Source organism: Lampetra fluviatilis, chromosome 42 (genome assembly GCF_964198595.1).
Source record: "Lampetra fluviatilis chromosome 42, kcLamFluv1.1, whole genome shotgun sequence".
NCBI lineage: Eukaryota > Metazoa > Chordata > Hyperoartia > Petromyzontiformes > Petromyzontidae > Lampetra > Lampetra fluviatilis.
The window spans coordinates 7,647,288-7,662,701 of record NC_136316.1 but is presented as its reverse complement, the minus strand read 5'-3'; the positions used below and the strand labels follow the sequence as shown (position 1 = coordinate 7,662,701).

Below are 15,414 nucleotides of genomic sequence, written 5' to 3'. Positions count from 1 at the left end.
CAATCACGGCAGGGTGCATTGCTACGCGGATATAAAGCTTTCGTGACTGCAGTGATTCATCTTTTTGGTTCTTTTGGTAAAGTCACGTAGAAGGGAAATAATAAAATAATAAAAATGAAACATAATAAAATAATTCTCACGACGTTTCGGCCACAACGCAAGCAGCTGTCTTTCTGACAGACATGTTCTTCACCTGAGGACGGCTGCTTGCGTTGTGGCCGAAACGTCGTGAAAATTATTTTATTATGTTTAATTTTTATTATTTTATTATTTCCCTTTTACGTGACTTTACCGAAAGAACCAAGAAGACCCTCTGGAGGTTGTTTCGTTCTGCACCGGTGAGTACGTCGTCTTGAAGGAGGTGGGAGTCACCTTTACCCCACCACCACTGCACGCGATCTGTCGAGAGACTGACTGTGGCGTGCCCCTCGATATATCGCCGGCTGCACAGAGGCAGCAGGCGGCCCGAATCAAGAAGCTCGCTCCGTTGTTTTCATCTGCCTCGCCGGCAGATCGAGCCACCCATGATCCGCGCAGTGTGGGGAGGCCCTCGCCCAGCAATGAATTGACTGACAAAAGGGCATGTGCGTGTATGTCCACACGAGTGTCGTCTCTTTGTACATATGCGTGTACATGTTGTGTACATGTTGTGTACATGTCGTGTACATGTTGTGTACATGTTGTGCATATTGTGTACATGTTGTGTACATGTTGTGTATATGTGCATGGGTGTCTACGCACGGCGACCAGAGTGTGATGCCTGCTCACAGCGAACATGGTGACGAATATCCGAACCGGGCCTCACCTAGGTCGACTCAGCCTGAAATCAAAACCTGGCGTGATGTATAAACATCAGCACCAGGGAGATGAAGGCGGCCTAACATGGTGTTAGTCATACCACCCCCTCGTGCTCGCTAACAGCACTTGCCACAATGGTGTGTTCAGGCTATCAGGGGGATCGTTGTCTTGTGTGCGTGCTACAGGACGTCATCTTCACGCTGGATTGGTGCGAGGTCCAACGCCGGGACGGCGGAGCCTGTGAGGCCCATGGCATCATCCCAGGCGAAGCCAGGTATGACCCACAGCCTTACTCGCTCACCCACTCACTCACCCAGTCGCTCACCACTTACTCACAAACTCATTCACTTGTACACTCACCCACCCACTGACAAACCCTTTCACTCACTTACCCGCTCACTCACCCACTCACCACTCACTCACTCGCCAAATGAGACGAGGGGTTTTATTCCACCCGTGGAGAAAAATAAAAGTTTATAACGTGCACAAAAATAAAAATTGCAGCATATTATTGATATTTCACCTCGTTATTTTCACCGTGGTTTTTGATGCTGCTGCTGCTGTTGCTACTGTTTCTACTGCTGCTTCTGCTACCGCTGCAATTTCTGTTACTGCTGCTTCCGTTGCTGCTGTTGGCACTGCTGCTACTTCTGTTGTTGCTGTTTCTGCTACCGCTGCTGCTGTCCCTGCTGCACCAGGTCCCTGGACGTGCTGCAGCCGCTGCAACTGGGCGGGGTGAAGCCGAGTCCCTCGTTCCTGTACCCTGGCCTCGCTTCCCGCTCCTACACGGGCTGCATCCGCAACGTGGTCGTCGACGGAGAGGTAGGCGCCCACGCTTACCCGCACACTCACCCACACGCTCACCCACACGCTCGGCCACCCGCACAATCAACTACACGCTCACCCACATGCTCGCTCACTCGCTGACTCACTCACCCACGTGCTCGCTGACTTATACACTCACCTGCACACTCACTCGCTCAAAGACAAGATCCGCCGTGTAGCCCTAACATACTATTTCAAGTGCTGTTAGCGAACATCTATGATGGCCAGCATGGCACACGAGGGGGTGGGTGGCCAGCATCACGCCAGATTGCAGTGGCAATGAATTACACACCGCACAAGGTACTCATTTGAGGCTGAGTCGACCTAGGGGAGGCCCACGAATCATTCCCATTATCTTCATTTTTGTTGGCCATGAGCGGGAATTGAACTCGGCTCATTGGGTTCTGAGCGCAGCATGCTAACCGCGACACTACTGCACCCCATTCGCTCGCTCACTCACACACACGCTCACTCACACACACACGTTCACTCGCTTACTCCCTTACAGGCTCCTTCACTCGCTCACCCACTCACTCAATCACACACACGCTCACTCACTCACATTCAACATTCGCTCGCTCACTCACTCGCTCACTCACTCCGCGCCGTACCGCTCGCAGCTGCTGGACATGGAGACACCAGGCGAGGCCGAGGCTTCGGGGCCCGGCTGCTCGGCGTCCGACTCCGCGTGCGCCCCCACGCCGCCACCGGGGGGGTCTCCCGCGTGCGGGGGGCACGGGGAGTGCGAGGGACCCACGCCCCCCTCGCCGGGGACGGCACGGAGCCAGCCGGCCTGTCGGTGTCGGCCCGGATACAGCGGCGCTCTCTGCAAAAGAGGTAACGGTCGCATTGTCATCATTCATAGCGACGAACGTGGGGACGGTGTTCTCTGCTGTGGCCCATGACCCGCTCCACCTGCCCCCCTCCACTGACTACCTGCAAACGGGCACCGACAACATTTGGTGAGGGTGCCTCCCCCCCACCCACCCCACCGTCTTATGTCCCCACCAGCGGAATCATGAACATCATCATCATTATAATCGGCGTGGGTCATTAGATATCCAACTCACACCAATCCGTCCAGCTCCGTCCGGTGCGTTGGCTGATTTCAATGCAATGTCTCCGTGGTGCGCTCCCACAGATGATACGTAAACACATATTCGTGATTTTCTTCTCCAAGCAGTAACTGGTAAACTAAAACATGATTTCAATAGCAGATAGCTGCAGTACTATACACAACCGTTGACTTGATCGTTTGGTTGCTTGTTGAGCACTTTTGAGGAGGTTTTTGCGCCCCAAGCGCGTTGTTTGGCACGATGCCCGACTTTTTTCACTGAAGCTCCCAGCATGTGTGGCGAGACATGGCACATCGTTCTATTTTAATTTACCGGGTAAGGTCCACTGAGCTACATAGCTCTCTTTCAGAAGCCATCTGGCCACAAATTATAGCTCAACGAAGTGGCTTGTCACGTGGAAATGTAAAGTAGCCAAATACTCTAAACGCGTGATGTTGATTATAAACGGAGAAAAATCCACACGGCCACAGTGAAAGAGACACAAGGTCGGGATCGAACCCACAACCTCCTGCTTACCAGGCGAGGGAGTTAACATTTTGCCACTGCGGCATTGTTCACCGGTTGCATCGTTCACCTCACCGCCCACAGTGCTGGAGCCGTTCACGGTGGGTGTGGGCGGCACTGCCCGGTTCCTGCTGTCCGACTCCGTGGCGCCGCTGTCGTCGTTGCGATGGACGCACCTCCAGCTGCTGCTGCGCACGCGCGCACGCGACGCTCACGTCCTCTCGGCGTGCTCGCCGGACCGCTCGCACTACATCTCGCTCGCGGTGAGATGCGCGCGCGAAACACTCCCGCTCGGTGAGGCCCCGGTAGCTCGGAGGGTCGGGGGCCCTGTCGGAGACACGGGACTGGCACGACCGACATTCTGAGTTCGAATTCTGGTTTTAGACACCGGGGATTAAACCGGATGGTGGTCTGACAAAGGTCACCAATGGTTGCAAAAAGAATTTGGCTAAATTCCAGCTCTGTAAAAAAATATATATATAGAAGAAGAAAAAAAAATCACATGAATCAGAAGTCACTTTTAAGGATCTGAGTTATATGATATCAAGAGTTAAAATTCTTAGCGGCTACCACGAAGATCCTGGCTTCAAATCCAGGATTACTCTGCTTGCGGTCAAACTGGGTTATCGAGTGTGGCAATGGAGCTCTTCATCTCGATGCTGACGACAATGCGTCCCGTGTAGGTGTGCGATGGCCGCGCCTGCGCTCGCCTCGCTCTGCCTGCCGCCGGCGGCGCCGGCGTCGTGGAGTCTCGGCTGACCCTGACGGACCCCGGGGGAGCGGGCCTCGTCTCGGACGGGCGGTGGCACTCGCTGCAGCTGTGGCGGCACGGGGCGGAGGTGACGCTGCGCGTGGATACGGGCGGGCGGCGCCGGGAAAACCGCACCAACACCAGGAGACGCGGCCGCGGCGGCGGCGGCGTCCACACTGAGCTCCAGCTGGACCCGGCCGGCCTGCTCCTAGGAGGCATTGGGCCTTACGGGAACCCCACGAGCTTCAACGGTACGTTATGCGCACGTGCGCATGTACACGTGAAGATTATCCGAACCAGTCAAGTCTTGAGAGTACGTATGCGGGGGGGCCTGTGCTTTCTGTGACGACGATTACCTGAACCGCTCTTGGTCAGTATCTGGTGCGGTGTGTAAACACCAGCATTGGGAAGACAAAGGTGGCCAGGTGTAGTACCGGCCACCCACCCACCCTCTCGTTTGTCGTGCCGGCCTTCATAAGTGCTCGCAAAGAGCACTTGCCCCAAGTCGTCTTTTAAAATCTCTAAAATGATCTGTCTTAGTATTGCATGGGGGAGGTGGTGCAAATGCCTATGTTGATGCGCCTGGGGTGACTATTAATATTCCTCATATTTGTTGTTCTTGTTGTGGGGTGCGTGCGTTTGTGAGCGCACGTTGCAGGCTGCGTGCGGGATGTCCGCTTTAACGGGCTCCCCGTGTTGCTGGATGCCGCTCCATCCCTCGCGTCGGGGTCCAGGGCCCCCGTCTCCTCCCCAGTCCCCCGCATCTCGGCCGCCCGTGGCATCAGCGCCGGCTGTGGCTCCGACTCCTGCAGCAGCCGGCCGTGCCGCCCACCGTTCCTCTGCGTCGACCTGTGGCACCTGCATCAGTGCAGGTGGCAATCATGCTGGGGGGGGGGGGGGCCTCGAGCATAGTCCGGAAAAATCAAGCTTTTTAAACAAGAGCGCTGCATTGGTAAAACAAACATTAATTCGAGACTCAAAGATCGTACCTCCTGGCTTTGAAATCCCTCCTCCACGCGCCACACTGGCGGTGTAACCATCAACCGCATGAGCACATCAGCAGGCCAACGTGCAAATCAAGCCACAAGTGTGGTTGTGGCCAAGCAATCCAAACTATGGACCATACAGTAAACCCATGGAGACACATAAAGACCCACAGAGACCCATATAGACATAGAGATACATTAAAGACCAGCCATGTATTACGATTGTGGCCACACAACCTCAACTATGGACCGTAGAGAGCAGGGGTCGGCAACCAAAATAACAAGAGCCATTTCTTTCCAATTCGGTACAAAATTCAGTATTTCAAGAGCCGCAATGCATCTGAGTACATACTGTACATACGTACATATCGTCAAGAAGCAGCCCGTAAAGAGCCGCATGCGGCTCCGGAGCCGTAGGTTGCCGACCCCTGGTATAGAGAAACATCTGAAGTCTGCACTCCTTCATCGGAGCAGGAACAGCCAAACCACACGGACTAAAGCCCTCTCGTCACAGCCAGCAGACCTCAAGATTGCTGCTAAACGCAAGAGCAGAACTGAATGTGTTTTCCCTGCTATAAGTATCAATAACATACCAATTGTGGGTGTTTTGAGCCCAGGGACAGGGAGGACGAGGGGTGCAATCACCTCCACCCCCACCTCTTCCTCTTTGGGAAGGCCTAATAATAATAATATTCTACAGTCCTTTGTCAATCTGCTGTCTAGATGAGGGCCTCCGGACGCTGCACGTGACGTTGGGGGTTGTTTGACTTCACTCCGCTGGTCGGTGCGGGTTGGTAATGAAGGGAGGGGGCCAGCTAAAGTGGTCGCAAACTACTTCACCCTTTAACGTACGCCATCGGAAGGGAATCGGAAATCAAAGGCCATGCGGGAGGGCGTGTGGCACAGTTTGGCGCCAGCTATCGTAGAGTGCGGTCGTGTCGCTACCGTTTTCAGTGGTGAGTAAGATGTCTTTAAAAGCAGCAGCACTACGGCGCCTCTAAACAAAATGAACGCGGAGCCGCTTGCGTGTTCTGAGATTCAGCGGTGAATGGGAGCCCACCCTGCGACTTGCAGACGTCTCGGAAGAGGAAAGGGTTAATTGGTAAACATTCCTCGCCTCCCAATGAGACTCAGCGAACCTCTCGTGGGTAAACAAGCGGACTAAGAATATATCTTTACCCTTTCCCTCTTAATCCTCCACCCATGCTCGTCCAACACAGGTGCCCCGCGGGACAGATGCTCCTGCCGCCCGCTAATGCGAGCGATCCCATCACTGCCGCACGGGCCCCGCCGCCGCCCCCGCCGCCCTCCTCGTCCGCCAGCTCCCCCGGAATCTGCGTCCCGGATCCGTGCTCCCGCGCCGCGTCGCCTCCGTGCCGGAACGGCGGCACCTGCCTCCCCAAGACGCCCACGGCCTTCTCCTGCCGCTGCCGCCACGGCTTTGCCGGCCGCCGCTGCGAGGCACCCGTGGCCGGCGTGCTGCTGGCGGCGGGCTCGGCCGAGGGAGGCCCAACGATCCTGGCCGTGGTCGCGGCGTGCGTGTGCGCCGTGGGCGCTTTCGGCATCATAGGTATCGGATGACGAAACAAGCAACAACAACAAAACACGAACGCTGCGATTTGCGGCGCGTGTGAGCGCACACTCGCGTGGCCTCAGAGTACACCTAGCCTGGCGCGAGGAAGGATAACGATTTGCATTTGAAGGATGCTGGCTTAGATGCCTCAGCGGCTCAAAGCACCTCTAGCATCGCAACTCATCTCAACCGTCTCTTTGTCCTGCTGGGGAGACTCCCTGATGGCAGCTGCCCCTACGCAGCACGAGGTGCATACGCAGCGCCGGCCTGCACATGGACATGAGTCTGCGGAGGGTCGTACCGGCGTCGCCGCCGCTTAGTACAGGACGGAGGCTGCTGCTTTTACATATGGCCTCAAAGTGCACCTAGCCTGGCACAAGCAACGCGGTCATGTCACCTCTACTCAGTGGTGAAATTATTGTACGAGTTCACTTCTTGCCAATATACAATTTCATTGGCAAGGGCTATCTGAACCCGTCTAGGGGCTTCCCTAGGTTTACTCGGCCTTAATTAAGTGGATGATATGTGTGTATGGACATCGGCATAAGGGAGATGCAGGTGGCCAGGCACGGTGCTGGGCTTGCCACGCTCCTGTGCCGTGCCAGCCTTAGTAGGCACTGGCGAACAGCACTTGCCCCTAATATCTGTAAGGCTCTCTCTGGATTTGTTGTATGTACAGTACTGTGTCCATTATATTGGTTGAAATAGGGCACTTTCTGCATGGGGTTCATGAATAACTGGTTGAGGTGTCGGCGTTGTTAAGCTTGTCTTTAGTTTGTATTACTTTTTGTGGACAACAATGATAAGAAAACAACTCAACACCTTTGCCGGTAACACTGCGTGACCTTTTAAAGAATAAGGCGACGTTTCGGGCAATAACCCTTCTTCATAACACACGTGCTATGAAGAAGGGCCATCACCCGAAACGTCGCCTTATTTTCGGGCCACAGTGTTTTTAATGAACGTGTCTTTTTTCATGTCACCTGTGCTTGTGTACCACTGCCAATGCAGCAACATCACCAGAACAATGTCAATAATAACAAGAATGGTTTCGAGAGCGATTTGCTTTGCGCATTCGATCGCCCGTGAACTGGTTGTTAAAATTCTCACCTTCTGCGCCTTCGCCTCCATCGTGATGTCTGTGGCCCATCGTGCGCTTCGTGTGTCGTTCGCTTGCTTCGTGTATCATGTCGCCTCTGTTGTACAGGATTGTGTGTTTCCATCGCCTTACGACTGTCCGTCTCTTTCTGTTTCTCCCAAAGTCGCGTCGTTTGCGAGCGGCGACACGTTTCATTTCGTTTCGCGCGCGTGGGCAGCCTCGCCCGCGTTTCTCAAGTAAGGCCTTGTGTACGACTGTCGACGGTGTCGTCTTGTCATTTTAGTTTTGTCCGGTTTTGTGCGTCTGCCATTTCGCTGTGTGAGCGCGAGCGTCAGAGTTCAGGCGACCAAGCGTCCCGCTTTGGCCAGTGGCTTTGGGAAGGTCCGTCCCCTGCGTCTCCCATGAAGCTTGAGCGGGAACAAAAAAATCGAGATTTTTATTTTGCTGCCCATCTAAAATGTTGTGGCCTCGTGCTCACCTCGTGATGCTGCCCTGGGATTGTCGGGACCCACGCTGCGTAGAAACGTGCTGCCGCAGAGTTCGTCCGAGTCCAATTCGATCTCCTGGCGCGGCAGCTGAAACAATTGCCTCGGCGGTCGATGGGCAGGTCACATGCGGCGGGGTAAAGTGTGGATATTCCCGCCTCCTCTCTCCTGGGATGTCTGGTCAGAGTGAAAGAGGAGACCAAATGCTATCCAGCTCCATCCAGTGGAGACCCTTCTGCCAATGGTGTGAGCAAGCAATTGCAGGGCTGCACCTTTACAATTTTTCTCTCGTTCATAAGGCTCGGTGGCAGCGTGCTTGACTCAAAATTGAAAGGATGTGAGTTCAATACCTGGTCGGGGACTGACTTATCAAAGGGCCCATAAGATAACCACTACTTTTGGGGGAAGTCTACAGAGATCATCCTGATGGAGAGACTGACCTACTATAATCCAGGTGAATGTGGAATTTCCACCACTGGTTAGAAATTATCTATCACTACTGCGTGGGTGTTCCTCTTCGCGTTGTATCCCTCTGCGATGCGTTTTCGGGTTGTGCCGCGTGTCGTTCGGCACGATGTCCGACGTTTCGCTCCCCGTGCTGGGGGCTTCTTCACGGAGAATAGACTCCAGGTCTTCTTGGTCCTTTCGGTAAAGTCACGTAGAAGGGAAATAATAAAATAATAAAAATAAAACATAAAAAAATATATATTTGTAATTATTGTATTATTTCCCTTCTACGTGACTTTACCGAAAGAACCAAGAAGATGAATCCCTGCAGGCACGAAAGCTTTAAATCGAAAAGACTCCAGATCCTGAAGAAGCCCCCAGCACGTGGAGCGAAACGCCGGACATCGTGCCGAATGACACGCGACTCGACCCCAACAACACATCAGAACGCCCCCTAAACATTTTTGTTGGTAAACTCCTCTCAGCCAGCGTTCTTACGCTACTGCCATCGAACCGTGGCAATAATATTGCAGTGTTTGGATATTAGTAACGGGATAATAATGCATGTTGGTGTGATTATGTATTTTTTTTTTTATAAACTAGCGAGCGGGTTTTTTTTCTTTCGCAATCGTCTGTGCGTACGTTTTAAACGGACGTTGATTTGCCCGCTTCAAGACGATCCGTCAAGTGATTTTGACAAGCCAGAACATTTCTCTGGAATTTATCATCGGCAATTCCCAATTCAAACCAATCGGTAATTTTGGTGAATTTCTTAAATCGCAAGGAAGTCACAACCATGCGCTTCAGGTCTCAGAAGCTAAGCTCCGTTGTTGTACTGCACTTTTGCCGAACGTCTATGCTCCTCGCCTTCACTAACCCCGTACTGAGCAGCGTGGGGAAGTATGGTCAAATATCCCCTCACGGTGCGGTGAGGCCCTCATCCAGCAGTGGATCTACAAAAGGGCTGTACACGTGTTGCAATAGTTCGACTGCTAATCTTGCAAACCCGCAAATGGCAGGTCGCAACATACCTCTTCGTCGCGGAAATTGAGTTGAGAAAGATGAAAAGTTCATTGAGTAGCCGACTTAAAAGATTCAGCACTCGGCGGTGCCAGGGCTTTATATTGAACAGCTTTCATATCCATTGATAAATCATCGTTCAAATCAACCCGCGTTCAACCGTTATCTGTAAACATCTTTCCCTCGTTTATATGCAGTAGAATAAACTTCCACGTGCTCTCATAAACCTCTAAGGAACATGCCGTACACATATTGCCTGAAGCACGCTATGTGAATTCTGACATAACTTATTGTGTACGCACTGATTTGGTAATAACACCACCTTCCCTTCTGCCTCATTCCATCGGTCTACCGCATCCCCCCCCCCCCACCTCTGTTTTCTTGTAGTGGTTTTGTCCATCCTCGCTTGCTGGGTACGGGCACGGAGCAAGCGTGGACCACACCACTCACGGGCGCGGGGGAGCATCGTGGGAGACGTGCGCGAGAACGTCGTCTCTTACAACGAGGAGGGCGGAGGAGAGGATGACCAGGTGAACAGCACTGCATGTGGTGTGTGTATGTGGTGTGTGTATGTAGTGTGTGTGTGGTGTGTGTGTGTAGTGTGTGTAGCGTGTGCGTGTAGCTTGTATGTATGTAGTGTGTGCGTGTAGTGTGTGCATGGAGTGCGTGCGTGTAGTGCGTGTATGTCGAGACGTGCGTTGAGATTATTTAGATGACTTTGCTGCAATAAATGTCCACGTGAACACATTCCTGCGGAGGGAGCTGGCAAGAACGTTGGGTTGTTCGGTCAATGGCCAGGGTCAACGGCGGCGTGGTGTATTCCGCAAATATGGCCAATTGTGAGGGCGGGCACAAGCCGGCATGAGTAGGTTAAACGTTGAGTTTTATAAGGGCACCACGAGGTGACCAGCCCCTCCCCACTCAGCCCCACCCCTCCCAGCCCCCACCCAGCCCCTCCCCACCCTCCCCTCCCCACCCAGCCCCTCCCCACCCTCCCCTCTCCACCCAGCCCGACCCCTCCCATTTTTCGATGCACGACGGACGGACGGACACAATAATCCCCTGTGGGCTGGTGAAACCAGGTGGTTCCTACCAGTATAAGCCACTTCGTTGAGCTATCATTTGTGGCCAGGTCGCTTCTGAAAAAGACGCTCAATAGCTCAGTGGGCCTTACCTGGTAAAAGAAAAATATATTGTTTAGTTTTTTTTGTATATTTGTTTTAAGTGATTTGTTTACCTTTCCTATACTGTGCACTCCGATTGTGTTTGCATTGTTTGTTGTAACGTTTTGACCAGCCCCTGATACACGTCTGTGAAGGAGCTTCATAGCTCATCGGATTCCTCCAGTATAAATATTATAATTCTGTATGTTGAACTTCTTTTTCACCGTACGTAGCCAACCGTGCTAATCGGAGATGCGGGAGAAGGACAACAAACGAAGCACAAAAAAGCAGTTCCAAACAAATGAGTTTTCAATCTAGATGATTTAAAAGTGCGTAGCTCCAAAGGCTTCCTAATATCCGAAGGAAGAGCGTTCCAGACGACCGCAGAAGCGCATCTGAAAGCGCCGCGCGATGCAGTGACCACCGTCTTTGGTCGATGGCCAACCAAAAGCCGCTACTGCGAGCGTGACTAGAGTTCGCGTGATGGTCTATGCTCCTTGATAACATTCTGGCTTGCTTTGCCAAGTAATTAGGTTCAATATTGACACGCTGATTAATGACATCCTTTTATTCAACTGATCACTTGAGCCCACAGAACTGCTCTTTCGATTATATACACTGTAGTACTGGGGCATACGATGCTGACGTGGTTTAATGGTTACTACACTGGATGAGAAATCCAGAGGTCGCCAGGACAATTCCATCTGCTGGAGCAGTAGATGAAAAATGGTGCAAGATTCTTGAATTTGCCTCGCCTCTATCCAGCAGGATAAATGGGTATGGCACGGTAAGTCGATCAGCGATTCTCGAGTGTGGGTGTTTACCACCTCTCCAAAGACGTTTTGCCAGTTTGGAAGAGTAGGCCAAAAACACGCTCTTGCTTGACTCACAGTTTGAAGGTTCAGCAGTGGTCTGACAAAGGACTATCACGGTGGCGAGATGTTAACTACCTCATCTAGTAACCAAGAGATTGTGGGTTCAATCCCAACCATGATGCCTGCATATTTGGAGGTAACATGTTCTCCCTGTGGTCGTGTGGATTTTTGTCCGGGTTCTTTGAATTTTCCCTCCACATTTAGAATCAACGTGCATTTAGAGTATTCTTGGCTATTTCCACGTAATAAGCCACTTCGTTGAGTGATCATTTGTGGCCAGGTCGCTTCTGAAAAAGAGCAAATAGTTCATTGGACCTTACCTGGTAAAATGAATAAAAGTTGAGTTTATGCAATTGTCAATGACTAAATGAAACCAAGCAAATGGAACCTATCCGAGAGGATGTCCATCCAGTAGTCGATGGACCGTGACTGACAATGGCCATGTCGATGATGAAACTTGACTGCTTGACTCGCTGCATTCACCAGAACTTGTTCAGCATGGCTGAGCTGCAGAGGCCGCTGCAGGGCCTTGAGTCTCGGCCTGCGGCGGACGGCGAGGGCCCCCCTCGCTTCTCGCCGTCATCGTCGCCGTGCGACGGGGACCCCGAGGGCCCTGCGCTCCCCTCCCGCTCCGACGCGTACTTCTCCGTCATCCGCGGTCGCCCCGGATCGGGTTACGCAGCCCGCTCGTCCGGAACGACGCAGAAAGGCGAGCTGAGTGGAAATCCGGAAACGCACAACAAGAACACGGAACCGTACGGCGGAAATCAGGAATTGCACGGCGAGAATTCGGATCCGCAAAGTCAAAATCCGGAATCGTACAACAAGAACCCAGAACTTTATAGCCAGAATCAGGAATTGCACAGTAGGAATATGGAACCGTACGGCATGAATCACGAAGCACACAACAAACATATGGCATTTTACAGCAGGAATCCAGAACTGTACGGCGGAAATCAGGAATTGCACGGTAAGAATCCGGACACGCAAAGTAGGAATCCGGAATCGTTCAACAGGAATCCGGAATTTTACACCCAGAATCAGGAATTGCACAGTAGGAATCTGGAACCGTACGGCAGAAATGAAGAAGTGCACAACAAGAATATTGCATTGTACAGCAGGAATCCAGAACTGCACAGCACTAATCAAGAAGCACACAGTAAGGATCCAAAACAATATGGTGGGAATGTGGAACTGCACGAGAGCCTCGAGCTGTGTAGGAACGCGGAATCGCGCAAGCCGATCGTGTCACTCCCCGGCTACGGTTTTGGATTTGGCCTTGGCCTGCCAGCCCATGGTGGAGGCGAAGGCAGAGCGCACTTCCTGCCGATCGGAGAAACGTTATCTGGAAATCCTCCGCGCTTCCCCATACCCGGCGCCCCGGCGTCGGAGGCCGCAGCGTCCAACGCCGCTCGCATCGTAACCCCCGAATCTCCGTCTTCGACAGTTCTGCTTGGTTACGGTGGCAGCGGTTGCGGCAGTGTCAGTGGCAGCAGTGGTAGCGGTGGCAGTAGCGGCGGCGGCGGCGGTTTACGTGGTGGCCGCACGGCCGCTTCGGGCCGCCCGGCCCCACCGGCCTTCAAAGCCCAGCGGCCGCCCCCGCCGGACTACAGCCATTATTTGGCTCGGATCATGGCCCGCGCCGAGAACCAGCCGGACGACCCGCCGCCCCGGGTGTACGCCGTGGAAGGCGGCGGCACGCCGGCCGGCAGCCTCAGCACCATCACGTCCGGCGAGTGGGGAGAGGAGGAGTCGGATTGTGGTGGAGGTGGCGGCGGTGGCGGCTGTGACGGTGTTCGTGGGTGCCGGGGTCTCGCTTTGCATTCCACGAGTGGGGGGCACAGGGGGGCTGTCCTCGGGGGGGAGGACGGCACGAGGGGAGATGGAGCGCGGTTGGTGTGGGTGGTGGATGCCGTCGCGGAGAAAACTTGAGCGGCGTCCGTTCGTTCGTGCGCGTCCGTTTCACTTATTCATTTTGTTTTGTATCTTCTTTTTTTAGCACTAATTAAGTCACGTTTCCGTCAAGGGTGTCTCGACAGTGCTGGCTAATTGAACTAAGCACTATTTGTATTTTTACCAGGAAAGATCCACTGAGATATGCAGCTCTTCTTCAGAAGTGACCTCGCCACAAATGATTGCTCAACGGCGTGGCTTATCATCACGTGGACATATAGAGCAGCCAAATAATCTAAACGCGTGTTGCTCAATGTGGAGGGGAAAACAGAAATACCTTGGTGAAAGATCCAAGTGACCACGGGGAGAACATACAAACTTCAAATATACAGCAGGCGTCAGGGTCGGGATCGAACCCACTCCCTCCTGCATACCAGGCGACGCAATTAACACCTCGTCACCGCGGTACCCTAATTGCTCTGACATGGCCATTACAAGACCCTCAGAGCCCCCCCACACACACGTCGATGAATATAGATTTGAAGCTTTCGTGACTGCAAGGATTCATAATCTTAGGTTTTTTAGGTAAAGTCACGTAGGTAAAAATAAATAATAATTTAAAAATTGAAATAATAATAGAAATATGAAAAAAATCTATTCTTATTTCTATTATTAATAAGTAATTATTATTTTTTATTTTTACCTACGTGACTTTACCGAAAAGACCTAAGAGTATGTCGATGAATATGTTGCTTGTGTCTTAGGTCATTCTTGTGCCAAAAACTTCATGCAGTTCAGCAATAATTTATCATTCAATTTCACGCCTTTGTCTTCATGCATGTAACAGTAATATGACGATAATAGTGAGTAAGCCTTTGTTAATCCACTGCTGGATGAAGGCCTCTCCGTGGAGTGTATTTTGTGGGAGGTGATTGACCATACTTCACCACACTGGTCAGTGCGGGTTGGTGAAATATTCGCCAAGAAATACCTCAGCACTTACGGAAGATAACCTAATATGCTAAACGGTTTAAGTTGTATTAGCTTATATAATTTAATTAAAGTTGTTTACCTCTGCAACACAAATAGACCTCAGACATTTCAAATTACTAATTATATGGTGATACTACGTTGGCAGTGGTGCAAAAATTAAACTCAATACATTCGTCAATAAGACTGTGGCCTTAAAAGGAACATTTTTAATAGGCGTTACACAATAAGTGACATTTTAGACTCTCAAGAATGACCAATGCCTAAAATGTAATCTATTATATTTATATTTTAAGGACACGTGTTATTGACAATTGTATTTTAAATTACAATTCGGATTTACAGTCTCGGGTTCTGAGTTTGAATTCCTGACCAATGTACATCGCTTATCGGGCAAGCGGCTTCACTCACTGTTGTTATTATTCAGACCAAATAAGTGTTTATCTCTGCTATGGCAGGGTTCCAGTTTTTCCATACAATTTGCACTGGTGAATTAATAACAGAGTTTCAGTAAATACACATTAACGCATTCGAGAGGAGATCCACCGCGGAGATGGAGCGATGGAATCAACTCGTGTGTGAGAGTGAGATGGACCGTGGCGTTTCAGGACCGCGAGGGATAGAGAGGGCTTTGGGAGGCAATGCAGAGACGATCACTCGTGATAATAATGATGGTGATTGTCAAGATATTCAACAGACATGCGTCTGTCTGTTCCACACAGTGGTATCAAAGGGCTGTTCCATAGAGCATCTGCATCCAAACAATATCGCTTTAACAGTCCAGACTCTGCTGATGGGACTAATAAGTTCAACACCGGAGCAGTGTTTGGCTGATGAAACAAGTACTGTTGGAGAATATTTGACCTGAAGGCCAATAGGCTGATAGATCTAATTTTTTTCATGTGAAAAGGTAAAATAGTTGTATTTAT

The 15,414-nt window shown here is 51.6% G+C and overlaps 1 protein-coding gene across 1 annotated transcript in view; it reads left to right on the top strand.

Moving 5' to 3' along the window:
- LOC144946730 (neural-cadherin-like) overlaps positions 1 to 15,414 on the top strand; it is a gene marked incomplete at its 5' end in the record, with an annotated part of 63,906 nt that overhangs the window by 44,186 nt on the left and 4,306 nt on the right. The window contains 11 exons of the mRNA XM_078875860.1: positions 984 to 1,072; positions 1,497 to 1,620; positions 2,244 to 2,460; positions 3,288 to 3,466; positions 3,887 to 4,205; positions 4,613 to 4,826; positions 6,161 to 6,510; positions 9,952 to 10,094; positions 12,089 to 12,311; positions 12,894 to 13,021; positions 13,112 to 13,404. Coding sequence (XP_078731986.1) covers positions 984 to 1,072; positions 1,497 to 1,620; positions 2,244 to 2,460; positions 3,288 to 3,466; positions 3,887 to 4,205; positions 4,613 to 4,826; positions 6,161 to 6,510; positions 9,952 to 10,094; positions 12,089 to 12,311; positions 12,894 to 13,021; positions 13,112 to 13,404 — 2,279 coding nt within the window. The remainder of the gene's footprint in view (positions 1 to 983; positions 1,073 to 1,496; positions 1,621 to 2,243; positions 2,461 to 3,287; positions 3,467 to 3,886; positions 4,206 to 4,612; positions 4,827 to 6,160; positions 6,511 to 9,951; positions 10,095 to 12,088; positions 12,312 to 12,893; positions 13,022 to 13,111; positions 13,405 to 15,414) is intronic.